This window comes from Python bivittatus, unplaced genomic scaffold, assembly GCF_059951505.1.
Source record: "Python bivittatus isolate LINGU-HERP-01145 unplaced genomic scaffold, Pbiv_v1 ctg000980_np1212, whole genome shotgun sequence".
NCBI classification, from domain to species: Eukaryota; Metazoa; Chordata; class Lepidosauria; order Squamata; family Pythonidae; genus Python; species Python bivittatus.
Window position 1 is genome coordinate 41,593,805 of NW_028277125.1, and position 22,239 is coordinate 41,616,043.

The 22,239-nt window shown below is 36.2% G+C and overlaps 1 protein-coding gene across 3 annotated transcripts in view; it reads right to left on the bottom strand.

Moving 5' to 3' along the window:
• Positions 1 to 22,239, bottom strand: part of WDR33 (WD repeat domain 33) — an 83,490-nt gene that overhangs the window by 44,092 nt on the left and 17,159 nt on the right. For all 3 annotated transcript variants that reach the window (XM_007421959.4, XM_088132172.1, XM_088132174.1), the window contains exons 2-7: positions 19,356 to 19,581; positions 18,952 to 19,020; positions 17,790 to 17,894; positions 17,386 to 17,481; positions 14,815 to 14,966; positions 13,102 to 13,199 (exon numbers count right to left, since the gene is read on the bottom strand). In XM_007421959.4, coding sequence (XP_007422021.1) covers positions 13,102 to 13,199; positions 14,815 to 14,966; positions 17,386 to 17,481; positions 17,790 to 17,894; positions 18,952 to 19,020; positions 19,356 to 19,559 — 724 coding nt within the window. In that variant the 5' untranslated portion in view covers positions 19,560 to 19,581. The remainder of the gene's footprint in view (positions 1 to 13,101; positions 13,200 to 14,814; positions 14,967 to 17,385; positions 17,482 to 17,789; positions 17,895 to 18,951; positions 19,021 to 19,355; positions 19,582 to 22,239) is intronic.

Consider the following 22,239-nt stretch of genomic DNA (forward strand, 5'->3'; position numbering starts at 1 on the left):
GGGAGCCTTTATAACAGCATGGAACTATGGAAGCTGATGAATACAAATTATTTTCTAACTGCTCTTGTAATTTAATTGAAGCCCTTGTTCTCTGGAAATGGGAAATACCCTGGGCATTGGCATGATAATTGTTCCTGAGTGCTCTTTTTTGGTGGGTAGAGCCAAATGAGCTTCCTAGTTTTTTAGACTGTTGACAGCAAGGAAACAAACTTGATGACAATTAGAGCAACATTGGAAGAAAAGTCAGAAGTAATCCAACTGAACATTATCCAGAACCCATTTGAATGTCTATGTTGTAGTAGTGATAGTAGCAATTGTTCTTTTCTGAAACGCTTGCATCTGCATATAGTTATCTAATAGGTCTTTTCTTGAAGAAGGGGTCAAGGCGCTATAACACTGGTTCACAAGACCACAATAATCCACTGAAACTAATCTGCACAGTAGTCTGTAGATAAAATTGTCAAATATTTTACCAGTGTGGATGCTATGATTGATACCAGTTCAGCAAATAGAACTTTCAACGACACCTTTCAATTTATACTATTAAAATATGGATAGAAATCTTGGGAAGTGATATCTACCATGTGTATGCCTGAGTTTTGCTCATCCTGGCTAACAGAAGCAGTTGGAGTAGACTGGTTGAGTCAGTAACTCGAAAGATAAGAATAATGCCTTTTGTGAGGCCTTTACACTCAAATGAGGTCCTGGCGAGACCTTCCTTTAAAAAGCCTTCCTGAATTCCTTCATATTGGATAATTTCCAGCCAGTCTTCAATATTCCATTCCTGGTCTTGGTGCTGGAATATTTGATGACACCTTAATTCTTAAGGTTGTTGGATGATGCTAATAATTTAAGTCCATTTTCAATCTCACTTCAATTTTCCAGATGATCTGCACTGAAAACTGGATGGAGTTCTGATTTTTTTTGAGACTGATCATGATATACTATGAATATTCTTGTAGGATATGACTTAGAGTCACTGTTCTATAATGGATCCAATTCCTGCAGATATGAGTTTAAAAGCAGTGGGGAACTCTTTGAAAACAGGTTATTGTCTTTAGTTTCTTTCAAGGCTTCATCTTGTCCACCACAGTATTTAATTAATAAATACATGAAACCATTAGAAGATGAGTTTGGGGAATCACACACCTTTATGCTGATCATACTGCTGTGGGTGATGGCAAACATGTTGAAATATAATCCAAGATAGGCCAGAAGTATTCTTGCTCAGAAAGAAGGCAGAAGAGAAATTCAACCTGTTCTGAATGGAATCTTAGAATATGATTCAGGTTCAAAGTTTGGGGGTGCTTTGGGGCTGAGTTCTAAACCAGAATGCACGTTTTAGTAATTAGATTTCCATTTGGAAATTAATTTGCAATTAACAGTCCTTAAAATTAAGAGTCCTGTTGCCAAAAATAACAGATACCACAATAACTATCCATGTTTTAATTGCTGTCCATTTATAGCATCGTATATTATACTTTTGAAAATATTTGGAAAATTCAGATGGTCCAGAATGTTGTAGCTAACCAAATGACTTTTTTTAAAAAAACTGCTTCATTGGTTACCAGCATACTGTAATTTAAAATGTTGCTTATAATCTAATTTGCCTATTTGATTTGAAATCAGGCTACTTGAATTATTTTATTTCCTAATGAGTCTATCTGGTAACTGAGTTCTTCAGAAAAAGATTTTTTTTTTCACTCCTACCAATGGAAATATAAAAAGCCTTCACGGTGACTTACTGGGCTCTGGGATTCAATAATGAGAAAAGTCAGGATAGCTCTCTGTCATCCTTCTACTGATAAACTTGATATTTTTTAGGGAGATCTTTGGTGTATAAGGCGGCTTTGGTTTCTAAAGTGGAGGGGCAGGAAGATGTGTGGTGTTTGTTTTATTATTTATTACAAGCATTAATATGCATAAATCCTGAAACAGTTTAGAATAACTTTTCAAGTAAACATTTCAGTAAACAAAATTATTACTAATACCACAAAGTTAAAGCAATCTACTTAGAAGACAAATTCTAGGAGTTAATGACTTAGAAGGCCAGAAAAAATATTTTTCCAAAGGTTCCTGCTAATATAAACATACTGTATCAGTGTTATTCCTGATGTACGGCAGACTGTAGGCTATTTCACAGGACAGGTGCTGCCAGTGAGAAGGTCTGCCTCTGTCTTCACAGCAAGCAGTAATCTACTAACTATGGCCTCTCCCAAAGATTATGGGTGCCTATGTGGCTGATGTTACTAAAAATGAATTCTAAAATATAACTTGTTGTTTCTTCAGTTGTTTAAGATTATATACAGTAATAGCTACTCCTTACATCTGGCTCATAGCAAAATGGCAGCTGGATGCACATCTTTTAGCTAAGGTGTAATACATATATGACAAGGAAGAAATTCAGAACTAGCCACTGCATTCTGCAGTACATTCTGGATCGCTCCCAAGAGCAATCCAACATAGTGTTAAAATAATCCTGTTTTGAGGCTTCCAGTGTATGACTTATAGAGGACAAGTAATTTTTGTCCAGGAATGTGTGTAGTAGCATACCAATTTAAGCTAGTAGTAAGTGCTTTGAGATGTGGAGATCAACTGGGTTTCTAGTGCAATAACAGATTCAAGAGCATCACAAAAATCCAAATGTGTTCCTTCTGGACAAGTGTCTGCCCACAATAGGTATTTCTCTAATTTCTGGAAGCAGGAACCAGTCACAGCCCTCATCGACTATGCTTAAGCAGTTGTTTCATCATATGTAACCTCTTCTGATTTCAAGAAATCAAACTGGATGTCATTGGTATATTAATGATACTGTGTCCCAAATCCTTGAATGACTATGTCCAGTGTTTTCATAAATATTAAATAGAATTGGAGGGCAAATGGTGCCTTAAGGAAAATTTCCCTCACAGCAAAACTTGTGGGGGAATGAACAACCCATAGTTCTTCAATGATTTCCTCTTTTTTGGGGGGGGGTGTTAAGTTGAAGTGGGAAAAATATCTTCAACTCCCAATCCAAGGAGCCAATACAGGAGAATGCTACGGTAAAAAAAAGGCACCAAGATCAAGTAACAGAGACACAATGCCTTTGTCCCTCTCCCAATAAAGAGTGTTGTTTAAGGTGACCAATTCAATACCCCAACCAGGTCAGAATTCAGAGTAAAACAGATCTGGATAATCAATAGTTTTCTTAGGACACCTGTAACTGGATTTATACCATTTTCTTGACCAACTTTCCCCTAGGATATTCACCCTTAGACAATAGTTCTTATAAGCCTCAGGGTCCAGGACGTTTTCTTCTTTTCAAAGCATAAGGGGCATTCTCCTCACACAATGGTACAATCACTACTTCCTGAACTGTCCTGGCAACTCCTTCTGACTAGTTCCAATCAATCATGGTAGATAAGAGTCAAAAACATATATACACATATTGTCTGTATCCTTAGGCTATAACAGCTGAAAATTATATCTTATTTCTTATAAACAAAATGGCAGATTGGACTCTTTAGAATTTGGAGAGCTATAAAGGTAAGCAATTTATTCTTGGAAATACGCTGCAAATTTGTTACAGAAGATCACTAAGAGATGTTAACATTTTCAAGGGTTAAACAGTAACATTTTCCAGGTAATATACCCCATACACATTGAAAATGTAAAATATAATGGAGGCAGAAAAGGAAGCTTTCCTTCTTGTCTATTACCATAAAAGAAGTATAACAATAGCTCAATCAACATCAGTCAGACACTACCTGCAGTTAGCTGTCTTTTAACTTGCTTCATAGCTTGGAGCTATTTAGAAAATTGGAGTTACTCAGGTTTCACAATATCAGAGAGATACTCAGTAACATTCATGCCTGTTGCCTGCTACACATTTTGCTATTCCATAGCAACATATACTTAATTAAGGAAAAATACCCCAGAGTATTTATATATCTATTAGATTCCATTTAAAGAGGTCCCATCTCCTTTTTGCAGGAGAAACATAACTGACATAAAGCTACATTTGACAAAGTAATGGCCTGACAATGACAACTGGGTTAGTAAAGCCTATCTTGTAATGTGAGAAAAAGACCAAATTAAGGATATCTTCTACTCTATGATTTAAGCCAATGAGTACATGATTCACATGGAGGCCACAGTGGTGAGCTGACTCACTTATAGTGACTTCATACTGAATTCACCCAGGACAACTGATACAGAATTCTCCAGCACAAAGATAATTTCTGAAGGGTCCATCAGAGCTGCTGTTGGCAGAATGGTAAAATTTTACCTTTAGCATGCCGAGCAATCTCACCCAATTCACTCCCACAGCTCTCTGAAATTCACGCTAAATTAAATAATTAACAATCTTAATTTTGTTACAGACCAATCTGACATTAAATAACACCACCATTAAGTTGGAGGATACAGTAGCTGAGCTATCAAGACTCTTGATGTTAAAGGGTAGTTCTGAAACAAGGGTGATTTGCAGCCATCTACCTTTCCTTTTCTGATTCTGTACATCATTTCCCCCTATTCTGGCGACTTTCCCTTTGGTGATCCTTCTGTGTTTTCCAGCAATGCTGGATCCTCAACTGTGCCAAATGCCTGAACACAAAAAAGAACCTGACCTAAACAGCCACTCTATTCCAAGTAGTGGAAAGCCCACCCAAATCCAGCCAGGTTGTGCCCAAAAACATCTTTGTGGCTCTCAGCACAAGAAACATTTTATAGGCGAGAAATAATAGACAAACATAAATGGCTAACTTATTGTGAGATACTAGAATTTTGTCAAGTGGAATGTAAAATAAAAATCAAGAGAAGAACTGGTGACAGAGGGATATAGTTGTCAATGATTCTCTTATTTACAATTACTAGAAAGATTTAAAGTAGACAAAAGAATTTATGGTTCTGAACATGGTAAGACTGAGTTTGAAATAGAATTGTGTACAAATGATGAACATGTAATTGCTAAAATGTATAAACTTTTACTGAAATTTGAAACAGAGAACAAGTGAAAGAATATATGATAAAGTGGGCTAAAATTTTTGGTTATAATATATAGATGGAACAATGGGAAAATATGTGGTTGAAAGAATTGAAATTTACACTGTTTTAATCTTAAAGAGAATTTTTATAAAATGATGTACCATTGGTATATGTCACCAGAGAAATTGTCTAGAATGTATAAAGGCACTTCAAATTTATGTTGGAAACGTGAACAAGAAGGGACATTTTATCATGTTTCATGGATGGGTAAAAAAACTAGAAAATTCTGGATTCAAATACACACATTGTTTAGAGGATTTTAAAGATTAATATACAACTGAGAGCAGAGGTTTTTCTTTTGGGATTGATGGAGAAACAATTGGAAAAAAGTCATGGAACTTTTGTACATGATAACTGCAGCGAGATTATTACATGCACAAAGATGGAAAGATTCGGCACTATCCACAATGGAGGAATAGTTGGTGAAGATGATGGAACTTGTTGAGATGGTTAAATTTACTTTTTTGATCAGAGAAAAGACAATTTCTACATTTATTGCTGACTGGAAATCCCTTAAGGACTTTTTGCATAAAACAGAAAAAAATGAACTTATGATTTATAGTTTTGATGATCAGACAGGATAGATTATAAAGAAGAGTTATGTTGTAACCATAGAGATACATTTATGATTGTACTTATAACTATTATAAAGAAGATTGGAAGCTACTTCTTTGTATCTTTTTTCTTTCTTTTCTTTTTTTTTACTTTTTTTCCCTTTCTTGCACTTTTAGCTTTCTCTTTGATTTCTTTTTTTCTTTTTCTTACTTTATATTAGTTTGTATTAGTCTTTATCTTCCTTTTTAAAAACCTTTAATAAAAATTACACACACACACACACATACAGAAAGCTCACCAAAACCCAAACATCAACATTCTCAAACATTATTGCATTTTGCCCATACAGTTTTCATTCGTTGACCCCCAATGAGCTCACCCTATCAACTAAACTCTTGCTTTTGCAGCTATCTTTAGTTATCTTCATGGTTTCACTCCAATCTTTTATCCGGGAGACAAAACAAAGTTAACAAAATGGATTACTGACTAAGGAACCATAGAAAAAGTTAGTCATTTGTTCGGGGAAGCAATAAAATGGTAAACGTTGAAATGGTACAGTACTGACTGAAGTGAAAGAGGAAGAAAAAGCATTACAAGGATACCTCTCACATACAGCTCATATCTAAGGGAAGCATAAAAATACTTGCTATTACACAGGTGGTGGCACAACATACATAATTGGATAATTGGCAATGCATCTTGTTAACTTCAGTATCCTTAAATCAGATAATTGACAAATCCATTTAAAAATGTGCAGCATAAGCATAAATTACTAGTGTACAGACCTAGTATTAGTGATTTTCAAACCTCCCTTTACCAAAGAATAATTTCCACATTGTCAAAAAGATCTTAATACCTGTTGCAGAATTCTAGATCATTACAGGAAATTCTGGATCATGTTCTATAGGAGGGAATGGGAAGCTTCTAGATGGCACTGGATACAACAGCCTCCATTCTTGACCGTTAAGAATCCTCTGAATCAGACTATACAGAGCCTTTGATGCCGTTATAAGTGTAATCATGCAACTTAATCAGAGTTTCAACCTGCCTCCTGTATTTCAGGCAATTAATAATAATGAATAAAATTGCCAAGTTTCAAATGATGAAGCAGGAAATGGTACTCTGCTAATCCTGAATGCTTGCTGACTTCCATCTGCTTCAACTAGTTTTTCTCTGGGATTACATCTAATGTTATGAGAACAGATTGCTTGTGTAACAGGACTTCCCTTGCTCAACTCCTTGAGTCCCGAATCTGCTAGGGCTCCCCCAACATCGGGGGACTATGAAGGAGTGGAAGAAGAATATGTTTCATAGGTGGATGCCATTTTGCTAGTAGAATAGCATCACCAGATAGCTCAGGATGTTAGAAAATCTAAAGCTGAAAATAATGTTTGTGTGGTTCTACTTTTGGAGAATACGTGAAAGTGGGATGCTTTGTCTACAGTAAACTCTGTAATTTACTGCTATTGGTTCGAATACCTGACTGTACTGCTTTCAAGACAACACAGGAAAAGCATTTATTCTCTCTTGATGACAGATACATGAACTGTATTTTAATCTGAAGTACGTATATCTCAGTTGAACAATCATTTTACCCCTTGCCACAACACATGAAATCATCCCATATATAACTGCTACTCAGAGCACAGTATCAAGAGGTTACCTATGCAGACTGTACAGATAGGGATGGTTTTGTACAAAAAGTTTAAGTGGTCAATACTTGCAATAGCATGTCATGCAAATCCACTAACTCAATCATGGTTGGGGCATGAGAGAGGCAAAACCAAAATCTAAAAAGTAATCAGAGCAATTGTTAGTCAAACTTTTCTCTCCTTGGTCAGCTCTGTTATGCAGACCTGGAAGGCAGTTATCATGAAATTAAACCTCTATCCTTTTTTATTTCTCTGGGCTCAAGGGGTAAACAGAGACTTATAAGCCATACCCCATCTTGTTGACAGTGACTCAGAATCCAATTGGGACATCTTAGTTTTTTTTCTAACTATACTCCATACATCCCACCCAAATGGAGCATTTTGATATTTCACCAGGATGAGTTTTTCCCCATCCAGGTCCTAGAGTGTTCACATATACATGCTGATGGAATCCAGACCTGCTTAATGGGAGGCCACCAAATTCTGCATGGCTGCAATTCAATGTGGATAACATATAATGTATTGTAGGGTCATATTATGAATTCCTGGGGAACTGGGAACTTCTCAGTTGCTTCATTCTTACCTGAAGTACCCAAACCTATAAGCCTGCATTATCATAATAGAGTCACATGCCCTTACAAATTTCTGAAGGAACTATAACAGCAATGTACTTTGGGAATTCTCTATCAAACACATCTCTCTAGAAGAGGGCCCATGTGTGCTATCAAACATGCTTTTTGCACATTCTCTTTGCAGCCTCAGAACAAACAGCAAGTCAATGAAAACCGAGGTATGCATTATTAAGGCTATAGTTTTTTTCCAGTTGCAAAGCTGGACCATCAGAAAAGCTGAATGAAGGAAAATTGATGACTATGAATTGTGGTGCTGGAGAAAATAGCTGAAAATACCTTGGACTGCAAGAATAACAAATATTTATAATAGATGGGAGTAAATGCAGACTGCTCACTGAAGCACAAATAATGAAGCTAAAACCAAAACATTTTAGACATATAACAAAAAAGCAAATCATTGGAAAAGATGCTGGTACTTGGAAAAACTGAAGATAAACAAAAAATATGCCAACATATTTGACAACAATATGACAAGACAGATACTATCACTGATAATTCAAACATGAGCTTAAAAGAACTCAAAGGAGCACTGACTGAAAGATGATCCTAGTGATGTCTGTTGAGTCATGAATAGTCAGAAGAGACTGAATAACTGAACAATGTAAGAGATAATATAATTTTCTGTGGGTCCTCAGAAATCTCTAAATCTATATTAGTTTTTTAAAAAGAACTATGAACTATGAAATCTCAAAAACTATTTTTTAAAAGCCCAGAAAATTACATGCTGCTACTTCCAGTTATGTTATTCTGTTAATGTGTTCCTTATGACCCTGAGCCACACCAAAAGTGGATTAGGAAAAAAGGGTAGTCTCTGACCATAAAAAGATCCCTTATTATGTTTCTATCTAGTTTCTAAAACATTATTTCAGCACCTCATCAATGGTATTAAAAAGAAAAAAAAGGCAATAAATTTCATGGAATATAATTTGTCCTTCCAATATAGTAAAGTATCCATGGCTTCAAGCTCTTCATCATGACTGATTTAGAAGCCAGACTGAAAGTTCTAGTCCCGCCTTAGGCATGAAAGCCGGCTGGGTGACTTTGGGCCAGTTGTTCTCTCTCAGCCCAATTCACCTCACAGGGTTGCTGTGAGAAAAATAGGAGGAGGAAGGGGTATTAGGTATGTTTGCCATCTTGAGTTATTTATAAAAATAAGAAAGACAGAATAAAAAAAAATCTAAGTCTAAACACACACCCAAGAATAGCATAGAGGCATGCATGAAAGCATAAGACTTCAGACAAAAGAAGAAGGTTAGACTAGAATTAAAGAACTCAAGAAATCAGAAACAGGAGGATTCTTGTTTAAAGCTAGAAAACTTCTTAGGCTTTTCCAACCAAGAACAACTTACTTGCTTGCTAACAATGATCTATGTTAATAAATACACTGGATTAATTTGGATGATTGTTTTGGACTCCAATGCTTACTCTTATGTTTCCAAGTGTGTTAATTATGGAGCCAGTCTTCTCTGATTTAGATGTAATGATGAAGTCTGGTTTGCTCTAAGCCAGGGACTCTACATTTGTACATGACAAAATGAGGAAGGGGGATGGTAAGAAAACACTTGATCCCTAAACTTAGTCATATCATATTTATGAAGTCGTGAATGACACTGAATCAAACCATGTAGTGCTCTGGAAGGCAACACTTAATCTAATCAATACGTAAAGGACAACACTGAGTTTTTTCTCCCTTGTATCTGAAAGTAATGGCCTCTATTTAAGTCAAATTCACATAATCTTGTCCACAGAGCAGTGTATTCTATATAATATACATCCAAGATGAGTATAGGCTTATTCCTATAAATCCCTAAATAACATATCTGATAATGGAAGCAACCCCCTCAGAATTAGCCTACATGGAGCACTTCATTATTTACCCTAATCAAGGGTAAATGTTTACAAACATTGTGAATGAACTCATAGAGAGTACAGTACTGACAAGAATATAATTTCATATTGGAATACAGACTTGTGCAATTTATGATTCCTCCCTCTCCAATACTGATTTTACTGGAAACATTTTCTTTAACCCCAGTAGCATAAAGATATGAATAGTATATAATCTATCATTTTCAGACTTTCAATTACTTCCTTCTACATTTGCCTTTAAGGGATCCTAATTGTTGCATGGGAATCCAGAAGGGTTTTTATAACAGCTCCTTCAAATGTCATTATTCCATTGCATTGAACTGGCAGTAAGAGCTAGAAGATGTCCATGCAAGAGATGATAAATAGCAAGTATTTATTATTATTGATCACATAATTAGAAGAAAAATCTGATGAAACATCTGAGGCACTGCAAGATTTCCAGACACAAAATTAAAAATCCCTTTGTCTTACAATAGTAGCAATGTATTTATAACACAACTTCCTTCCCCATAAATTCTGAAAATTTATGGGGAAACAGTAAAAAATAAATGTGTTACATTAACTTTTGCTAGCTAGTGAAGTAATAAAATTTTCAATACTGTAAACATTCACTTTGGGAGTTGCAACAAACATACCATTAAGACAAGCTCTTATCAAGATATACTAGTTTTCTGATAAGCAGCATGCCCACTTGTGTGACCACATTCACCGTGTTTCCTAAACTCTTTATAATGTTCGCATTTCTTTAGAGCTGATATATCAATATTAGGCAACTTTAAATGTTTTAATAGAAAGTTATTTTACTTTTGACAAATTGTTTGCATATTAAAAATTATCAAGAGGAAAGAGAGACAGTACAAGGTATACCATAATCTGGATCATTAATATCATAACACCAGATTTTCCTTAAGAATACTATGGTGGGCAGTCTTTTCTATGCTGTCCTAAATGTCACAGAATGGCTTTCAAGTGTATTCTAACTTTTCATATTTCTTTGCTTTGCTAACTGCTTAACTGATATGAATGTTTGTATTTTAATAAGTATCTTCTGTATTTGAAGTACAAGTCTGCAAGATATACCTTCATTGCTGGCCACTCAGTCCACTGGAATAGAGAGAGAGACCCTAGAACAGATGTATACTAAGTACATTAAGTAAGTGCCCTTGTTAAATTATTAAACTGTGTGGGAGTTATTTTTAAGTAAATACCTGATTTTCACAGTACAATCATAACCTACAGTCACCTATAAGTAACTTTTGTTTACCTGATGTTCTATTTGTTTCCTAAACAGAGTGATTAAGTACTAAGGCTACCATATTTGGGCTCCAAAAATGAAATAACTGCAGTAAAGGGTTAGCATTTTCCGTATTTCTCTGCTGCCATCTAATTGCCAAGTGGATTTCTGCAGACCAGTTATGGTAGCCCTAGGAAACACCCAGTCGGGAGAACAGATTTTTTAAACTGTATAATTAGAATTATGGCATCTTTTAGTATACTGAAATGGTAGAAAACATATGGAAGCTTTTTAAAAGTTTCCTATGAAACAGCGATTAAATGCTTTGTATGTTTAAAATTTGAAGGGAGATGGTTCTTCTCTAGCTACTGCAAAGGACCAGGATGAAAAGTATGTATATTTCCTTTCTGAGGAACAATATTTTAAGCATTCATATTATTCCCAAACTCAGCAACAACTGACTGATGAACTACACATGAACAACAAGATTCTATGGCTGCAAATCCTACACATGTTTACATCAGAATACTAAAGAATACAGGCTTCAATATATTCAGGTTATTTTCTTCATTATCAAACATACTTTTCTTAAAGAGTTTATATCCAATGGATAAGGGAAAAAATGAAGCTATGTGCCATCTCCTAATGGTTTTCTTCTGCAGCCACCATTGGCCCACATCTCTCAATCTGTGGTTGAAAAGTTGGAAGCTCTTTAGGAATGATGTGCAATGTTGTACAGAACACTGTAAATGTAGCTAGTAGAATTGCACTCCACCCCACCCCATATAAGAGCAACTGAATATCCAAACCAAGATCTTTTGGGTCCAGTTTTTATGAAGTTTTACCTAAGTTCAACTAAGGTCAGTGGAACTTACTTACATATAAATATACTATGACAAGGCTGTGAAATGCAACTGCTTCTATTTAATTCATAGTATGAATACAGCCTCAAACTGTGAAAAGATATAAGTTGGACTGCTTTTCAAAGTTCCCATTTTTTTTTTTTAGTCATGAGGTGTTTTATTGAATTGCAATAAACAAACATATTCCCCTTGTTTTGGTTTTATACATCAAATAAATGTAGCATATGTATAGTCTATTAAAGTAGAAATAAGACAAGTTCAGCATCTGAAGTGTGCAAATGTTTAAAAAAAATCTGACAATTCAGAAACCTGAAGACTGTGGCTGTGTCTCTTATAATTTTCAATAAATATTTCTTGGAAATAGTTTGTATTTTCTAAAGCACCCTAGGGGTACTTTTTTAGATTAGATTTCAGAATCTCTTTACAATAGTTTGTGAGCCAAACTATTTGCTGATGATATATCAAAAACAAACTCATTGCAAAACAAGGGTGTTATTTTCTGAAAAATAGTAGTCTTCGCATAGTTGCTGCTGTTTATCTTCTACCTTACAATGTTAATTCAGGTTAAAACTATGCTAGAAATTCTACCTAAAGTTCATTTCTCAGTAATATGAAATCAGTACCAATGTACCAAATTTAATGAAAATACAAGCAGTGGAATGACAACTTTTTATCTTCTTGGTCCAAAATCACTTTCACACCCTTAATAATTCTAAGAATATTGTTTAAGCATTTTTTCTTTTAAAAATGCATTATCTAACTTTATTTTATTAACAGGCAAGGTAACATATACCCTAAAACTGTGAAGTGACCACATAAGTTGCAAAGTCAAGGGATTCCAGGTATGCTGTGTTTGTGTAGTTTTTACTTGCTGAAAAGCTCTATTTCCCCAAAGCCTGACATATTCAAAAGTAAAAATATAAAAATGGGAAGAGTCAAAAACGTTATGGGCAATCTCCTTGAGTGACTGCTTTTGGAATAACTTATTATAAAAGCTGGATACTGAAACATTAGATTAATTATTCAGCCTGAATTCCTAAATAAATGTTTCAACAATGCTGGGGATAGAAATAACCACAGTACAAATAGCTCCAATGAGAACAACAAGTTAAGTTATAAATAGTATTGAATTTTGAAATTCTTGTGATATAACTTTTTGAAGAACTAAGAAAGTGATGTCAGAGTGGAAAGAAGTTGTACAGTTCTTATTGGGTAATTAAAGAGTTTTCCCCTTCTGACATATCCCAATCAGTACTTTTTTGTAAACATACCTCGAAGAATTCTCTCCTCATGGCAACGGAGAAAGTCCCAGATTCTAACAGTGCCGTCATCAGAGCATGTAGCAAATTTATTATCCGTAGGTGAGAAACTGTTACATGAAGACACACAGCAGGGGAAAGAAGTCAGCATTTAACAGATCATCTAAACTTCTTAGGGCAAAATTTAGCTCAAGTGTTAAAATATATTGATGGAGGCGTCTGAACATATTGTGCATGGCAAATTAAAACTTCATCTTGTTGGCATAACTGAGTCCATTTATAAAAGAGAAGTTCTCATACAGACATCTGTGGAGCAAAGTAGTTATTTCTGAATTTTGTTCCCCAACTAAATGGAGATAACTTCTGCAGAATTTATACTTTGCCATGTGTCCCCTTGACTGAATGGATCATTGATTTCTGCTATATTTGTTTAAAAATGCAAAATTGACAAAAGCAAGCATTTCTACTTTTGAAATAAATATAGAAAAAGGAATCCTGGAAAATAATAGATATAATTCTTCTTCGTCCATGGACTTCCTGTAATAAGAGAAATGGAAGGGCTAGTACTCTTTGATTATTTAAAAATCATGTAAGATCAACATATTTTTTTAAAAAGCATTTTGGTAAGACTGAGCGCTCTAATGAAATACCACCATCATGGAAGAAGCTTCAGAAATGGTGAAGCTTGATATAAAATATGAAGATATGGTTTGCAGATGCTTATGGAGTTATATTAGTTATGGATGGATAGCCTTTCTAATCACTTAACAAGAATCTACTTGGATGCCTGAACAGTGGTCCCCTTGAAATATGTGGAACTTAGTGTATGTGAAGAAATCCATTCATAGCTACGTTAGTTTTCTCTTACATGGAATCACTTCTTGTCAAACTACCAGGAAATACTGAATCAAGATGGAAAGTGGCAAGTTCAGTGGAAAGTACTTCAGGGATAATTATCTTCTCCAGTGGACAGCACAGTACCAAAACCCAAGGGAATACTGTTGTAGGTTTAATTTGTTTCTCCAGTTCCTCTTCAGGCAGAGTTTAATTTTTTTAAAAATCCTTTTTTGTATTCCTTGTTTAGAATATTAACATTCTTCACATGCATCTACTTATGAGTTTGCACAACCGGAGTATTGACACTGAACCAGGAAGATGTCCTACAGATGTCTCATTAGCTTTAGATTCCAAACTTGAAGAACACATTCAGTATTAAGCATGATTTCTGCAGGTGGAAATCTTTGTGGATCCTTCATGCTACTGGACATGTTGGCCTCACCAAGCCAAGCAGTTCTTCACTTTATTTAGCTTTCTAATATTGTGAGAACTATGGAGCTGTTTTTATTTCCGGATTATATTTTATTCAATTGTATTTTTAAAGACTGAATTCTTTATTTGGAATGAAATAGTCATCTTACACAATAGCATAAAAAATAATATCTAATACACATTGTGACCATATATAAATGAAACCAATACCAATGCAAAATGCAGCAGAAAAATACATCTCTAACATATTGCAGAGGCAGATACTGGGACAATACGATTTCAGAGAAATGCCAGCAAATCTGTGAAATTATGGAAACAAAAGAAAATATGTTCATGTGGTGTGAGACACCTCCCAGAATCTGACAATACCCATGCATATTGGCACCCAGAATACACTTAGAGAATGGTTTAACCATGGAAATAGTAACTACAGAAAATTGTATATTGTGTATAAACCTGGCCTCTCTAATCGCCTCCTTATGTGCCTGGAACATCTTGACGTTGTTCATGTTGGACTGCCAATACTTCACATATCCCCCATGGTCTGCTGTCAACATCCACATATCATTGTGTGACCATGTCATAGCCCTTACTGGACTGTCATGAGCCTGCAAAGTCAGAAAGAAGAATTCTAGTGAATTCAAGAACAATTACTTTGGTGAAACCATAAACACTTTTATTAGAAGTACTGTAGGCACATATAGAAAAGAAAATGAAGTACATGTACATTCACACATTATTTTAATGGCAATTGTATCATTATTTCATTTAAACTTTTATATATATATATAATTTCTCATTTCAAAAATTCCTGAAACCTTGTATAATATTTGTTTGCTTTGCATTCTGGTACTTAGGATAGGATACATATAACTCTCATACCCAATTTTAGTCTCATAATAATCCTGTGAGGAAGACGAAGAGATTTACTGAATATTTATCATGCTTGTGCACGATCTCTGGTGGGACCAGGATGGAGGTGGTACAGTGGTACCTCGGGATATGAACTTAATCCATTCCGTGACTCTGGGCATATCCCGAGTTGGTCGTAACCCAAAGGAAATTTCCCCATAGGGTTCAATGTAAATCCGGTTAATCCGTTCCGCCCTCCGAATCTGGTCGCACCCCGAAGCAAATTTTCCCATAAGGTTCAATGTAATTACCGTTAATCCGTTCTGGCGTCCACGGACCACGCGTCAGGGGCGGGAAAACGGCCGGGCGCGGCGCAGCGGGAAAACGGCTGGGTGCGGCGCGGCGCAAAAATGGCCGGGCACGGCATGGCGTGAAAATGGCCGGGTGCTACGCGGCGGAAAAATGGCTGCGGACCACGTGTCAGGGCAGAAAAATGGCCGCAGACCACGTGTCAGGGCGGAAAAATGACCGTACCCCGAGGTGGAGTTCGCACATCGAGGTAAATTTTTGCGGCCGGAGCTGGTCGTAACCCGAAAAGTTCATTAGTAGAGGCGTTCATATCCCGAGGTGCCACTGTACATTCATCCTGGCCCTCCTTGATCTCTGTGATTTTCAATATTGTACCATTGATCATGATGTACTTCTGGATCGGCTCAGGCTGTTGTAGTGGTTCTCCTCCTTCCTCCAGTCAGTTCCAGTAGGTATTAATGGGTGGGAGTGGTCTAGCCATAAGTCACTGCTTTACAGGGTTCCACAAGCTATACCCTCTCCCCACTTCTATTTAACTATATGAAGTGAAGTCATCTGAATGCATGGAGTCAAATTATCATCAATATGCTGATGATTCAGCTGTGTATCTCAACCCCTGGCTAACCAAGTGAGCTTTCAAGGTTCTTCTTCAGTGTCTGGAGGCTGTGGGGGCCTAGACGGGGAGAAAGAGTCGTAGGCTCACCCCTAGAAAGACTTAAGTGTTATGGATTTTAAGCCCCCATCCAGACCCAGGGACTTTCCATAATTGGTTCTGGTTGGTGTCACACAGCCCCCGATGGAACTTATGCACAACTGGGGAGTCTACCTAGGCTCCTGGCTCCTACCCTTTGCACAAATACATTTTGTCTGCTAATTACACCCACTCCTGGATTAGGAGGCCCCAACAGTCACTCATGCCTTGGTCGCCTCCCATTTGGATTACTGCAATGTGCTCTACACAGAGCTATCTTTGAAGACAATTCGGAAACTGCAGCTACTCCAAAATGCAGTGGTTTTGGAGATAGTTACGGATGCACCTCAGTATACCTATGTAACATCATTACTGTGCAAGTCCCACTGGCTTTGAGTAGGTTTTTGAGTGCAATTCAAGGTGCAGGTCATTATAAAGTCCTTCACAGCACAGAGCAGGGTTATTTGCAGGACTGCTTGTCTTGAATTACTTCTGCCCATCCCATTAGATCCAACAGGGATTAGCATGTTTCGGATCCCCTTAATTAAACATCTGATGGGTCCTAGGAAGCATGCTTTCTCTCTTGCTGTGCCTGCCCTATGGAATAGCATATACCTGAGATTTGGATGGCTCTGACCTTAACGTCCTTCAGTAAGGCATTAAAAACTTGGATTTTCTTGTGGGCATTGTGCTAAGAAGTTAGCATGTTTTGGGGTGTGTGGGTGTGGATGTATGCAATGGGTTTGGGGTTTTTTTGTTGATTTTTTGTTCGTTTTAATCTCTTGTTCACTGCCCAGAACTGTACATCAAGCTCTCTAGAGATCTGAGCATGGATCTCCCCAGTTCTAGGTCAATTTTCTAGCCATTATATCTCACTAAATCTATTATCACAGGTTCAACAGCATTATAACATATGCTACTTAACACAGACAGCATTCTGTCTGCAGATATACATTTATGGTCAGCAATTACTGTGCAACAGAAAAGAACTGCCTCTCTTATTAAATCATATAAACAATGAACATGATTTAAAGGAATTTATAAAAAACTTGATGGTCAAAGAATATAAAGCTTGAAATATTTCACTCTTATTTAATATCTCCTATATACTTAAAATTGTTACAACACAACACTGCTGAAAAATTATGGTTCACATAATTTTTATATTGATTTACCTGTAATATTGTTTCAAAGTTGAAAGTAAGCCCATTCCATAAAGTGAATTCTCCGCTAGAAGCCCCGGTAACCAAGCGTCTTCCTTCAGGTGTCCACTGTAATAGTGAACATGAATTAAGGATGTGTTAGGACAAAAATTGTTACTACATCACTGCAGAAGATAAATAATATATACTCAGAATTATATTTTGCAGAGCTACCTATGTTACTATGTTTTTTTTTATTTACAAACCCAAAGGCAAACACTATTTTTTGTCCTATGTCCTATTACCAATATTTTGAATTTAATAAAATAAGTTTCAACAAAACATGGAATCATGTAAAACAGACTAAAAGTCAATATTGACATATGCAGCTTTAAGTGATTTGACATAATAAAATACAGTATTAACATAATACTTACTCTAACAACAAAAACTGGACATTTTACTTTATTGGTAGATGTCCTAACAAATTTTGTTGTTACAGCATTCATAGGGTTGTTCAACATTCCTATAGGTGGGACCAGCTAGAAGAATAAAAATGAAAGATGGGAGAGTATGAAGTGCAAACTAATCAAAGCAATGAAATTCTCACACAATAATTTTGTTTATAAGCTTTTATTACTGAAAATACAAACGTTCACCTCCAATCAAAAGCTCTGAGTGCAAACCCAAAGCACTTCCAAAAGCTGTTGTGAAATGGTAATTAATAAATGGAAGAAAGGGGAATGCATTACATACATGGTGAGTAATGATTTAACTTAGTATTTTAAATTTAAGATTAATCTTAATTACATTTAAACTTAAGGTAACATTAAATGTTTTTCTCCTAGTCCAACAAGATTTGGGACTGCACCCAATAATATACCACTTAATGGTGAGATGTGGCTCTCAGCCTGAAAAAGGATGCATATTCCTGATGGAAGGCAAGCAGGGTCAACTTTTATGACTGCGTCTTGAGCACAGTGAAGCATTCTACTGATTCTAAAAGCCTCTTTTTCACATGGTTTGATCCAGAGATTCTGCTGTACAAGTCAAAGGCACTAGAGCTTGCATAATGGATGTCTGGATGTTACTGCCAATTCCTACACCACCTTCTGAGACAGCCACTTTGGTGTAGTGGTTAAGGCATCAGGCTACAAACCAGGAGACCGTGAGTTCTAGTCCCGTCTAGGCACAAAGCCAGCTGGGTGACTTTGGGCCAGTCACTTTCTCTCAGCCCTAGGAAGGAGGCCATGACAAACCACTTCTGAAAAACCTTGCCAAGAAAACTGCAGGGACTTATCCAGGCAGTCTCCAAGAATCAGACATGGTTGAATGGATTAAAAAACAAATTGCTGAAAACTACCTTCAAATGATATGGGGAACTCTCCAAAATAGAGACATAGAACAAATGAAGTACTTGGTCACATACAAGCAAAGCACCTTTTGAATGTGATGACCTTGTTTCAGACAGACTTTTCAAATTAGGCTTCTTTAACATAAATGTCCATCCTTATTTGCCCCTCCCACCATTACAGGAAGTCTTAAAGTCTTTCAGGATGGTATCAGATAAATGTACAAAGGACAAAAACGTATACTCACATCATTATAATATCCTCCATCAGGTTGAATTGCCCGCATATCCCGTTGGTCTCTTTGCCATACTCTATTCTGAAAAGCAAAGGGAAAAGAAAAAAAGTGTTTCTTTCTTCTCTCTTTTTAAAAATTATTTTAAGATTTAGGGCTTCCACTGATGCTGCTGCATACAATTCTGGTGTTTCAGATTACTTACCCTAGCTCAAATATATTTGTTAATTTTGAAGAGATTGAAAATAAATACTTTTTATTTTTTTTGCAGGGTATTTTTGATGTGACTTTTTTTATGTACAGTGTACAAGAAATAACTCAAATCTGGTTGCAGAGTTATTTCCCTTTTCTATACTGTCTGACATTTCAAGCACTATATATCAAAACTGCAGATGAAGATGAAGCAGTTCTGAACATACCTCTAAATATTTGATAACAGAAGGATTATAGTCTATAGTTTTTCGGTTCACTGCTTTTCTCATACGCTTTCCATCAAAAGTGAGTTGCTGCATTGCTTGCTGCTGAGCAAAATCAGGTCTCTTATAGAATAATTGCCGAGGGGCCTGGTGCTGAAACTTTGGCATATGGAAAAACCGTGGCGGCGAGCCAATCTCTGTGGCCATGATGACTTTTGCTTAGAAAAATCTAAAACAAAACAACAAAATCAAGCAATTATAACAAAGCAACAAAATCAGGCAATTAAAAATAAATGCCAAACATAAGACACCTGAAGCATTTCTCAAGTAATCAAGACAGCATTTTATTTCATACTTTAGAAGAATGGCAGCCTAAGCTATGTGAGTATGCACCAATGTCAAAAATAACTTCATATTAAAACAACAGTCTGATACTGAATTTAACTTAGAAATAATTTATGGACTCTAATTTTATACATGGACTTGTACCATTTCTGAAGTTTGGGTTTCTCTTAATGTACTAAGGCTTTAAAATATTAGATCTTGCACGATTTGATAATAAGGAGTTTCAGATTAGAAACTTCTGTTGTTTATTCTGATTGACAATTGTAATTGGCTGCCTTTGCTAATTATTGAATATTAATTTGATTTTAATAATGGTTTCAAAGTGCTAAAGTAAGATATTTTTATATGCAGTACTAATCTAATGTTAATTTAGAAAATTCTTATTCAATTTTATATAGCTTCCAAATGTCTATTTTTTTCTTCCTTTCTTCCTTTTCTTTCTCTTTTTTCTTGGTTGTGCTTTCATATATCTGTTAAAATATAACATAATTAAAAAAAATGTTCAGTGATTGAAGACCTGCCTGTTTTTAATGTTCATCACATGCATGTAAGGAGGAATGGAAGTTGACTGCCCAGTCACATCTGCCATTTTAATGCCACTGACTGCCCCTGGAGATGCCCATGAATGTGATATGATGTACAGTTAGGGGGAGAAAAATCCCTTCAGTGTGCTACAACTCCCCAAAATTCTTCCATCCTAAACATCCCTTCTTTGCTCCAATATTATCCAATAATTTGTTGAAAAACTGTCTTTAGCTTTTCTTTCTTTCAGTTTCTCTTTTTCTATTCTTAGTATGTGCTGTTTACTATTATATGCAAATGTATAAACAATTTCTACCCAATTCCCCCCTCCAAATAAACATCTAGTGTTAATATAAACCCCAGTTATAACAGTTGCATACAAACAGTATTTAATAAAAATACATTGTGAGGTTATAAAGAACAGAGAGGGAATCAAAATATCCAAAGCACTGCATGCAACACACAAATGACAAATGTTTGATCACTTGTTATATTATGTTATGAGAAATAGATTTATTCATAAAATTATAAGAACAGAACTGCTGGATCAGAACCAGGCCCAAGTTTGTCCAGCCTTGTTTTTCAAAATGGACGATTAAATAACTCTGTGATGTTCACAAGCAGGAGGTGGAGATACACCCATGCCAAACCATTACTTCCCCACAACTGTTATTTGGAGGCATGCTACTCTCAACCCAAAGCTAACACTGAATCTTTAAGAATAATAGCTGTTGATAGACCTGTCTCCCTATAAATTTATCCAAGCCAATTTTAAAGGCCAATCAGGTTAGTGGCCATAATCTTATGGTCATGAATTTCACAGGTTAATTATGTGCTCTGTGAAGACATATTTACTTTGGTTGTTCAAAATCTCCCTCCAATCAGCTTCATTGGACAACTCCCTAGTTCCCCCATGCATGATTTTGTATTCATCAGAAAACTTGCATGCAAGTGTTTTTGAGTTCTAAGTATTTTAAAAGGGGGTGATGAAAAGGAAATATGGGCTAGATGTATCAACAGGTTCCTTTCCAAGGGTGGAAAATATCTGATGTAGAATCAAAGATCTCCTGGAAGGAGCTGCTTCAAGGTACAGGTAGTCCTCGACTTACAACCATTCATTTAACGACTGTTCAAAGATACGAAGGCACTGAAAAAAGTGACTTAAAGCTGGCCCTTGCACTTACAACCGTTGCAGCATCCCTGCAGTCACATGATCAAAGTTCAGGTGCTTGGCAACTGGCATGCATTTACAACAATTACAGCATCCCGGGGTCATGTGATTGCCATTTGCTACCTTCCCTGGGGGCTTCCAACAAGCAAAGTCAATGGGGGAAGCTGGATTCACTTAGTGACATGATTCACTTAACAATCATGTGATTCACTTAATGACCATGGCAAAAAGGTCATAAAATCGGGCGCAACTCACTTAATGACCACATCACTTGGCAACAGAAGTTCCAGTCCCAATTGTGGTCACAAGTCAAGGACTACCTGCACTAACTATTGGAGCAAACCTTGCAGGAACTGAGTATCTGAAATATCCCCAGACACTGACCTAAGGGTGATAGTTTTGCCCAGCTCCCATTGCTCCTAAATAGGAAAGGTACAGTGCTGGCAAAATACTAGCAAGCACTGGCTTTGACTCACTCACAATTTTCCTATTTGTGAAATGTGTAAGTTGGTGAAGCCCCAAGTAACTGGTACTTAAACACGCTCTCAAAAAACAAACAAAAAAATCCAACCAAAAAATCCAACAAATACTTGTTTTCAGAGACTCAGCTTAATGTATTCCATAGCCTTCCCTAAGAGTAAAGAAAAGGTGTGGGAAATCCTGGGTAAATGATTCCTCCAAAATAGAAAGGTTAAGGGCTCTGAAGTAGCAAGGACTTCCTTGAGGCTCCAGAAACCAAATAAGGCATATCAGATATCCTCCATTCTTATTTTAGAACAGCAGTCTTTTAAATCTTTTAAAAATATTGTAGGAATTGTTGAATCCTTATGAAGATTCAGAAATATTTCA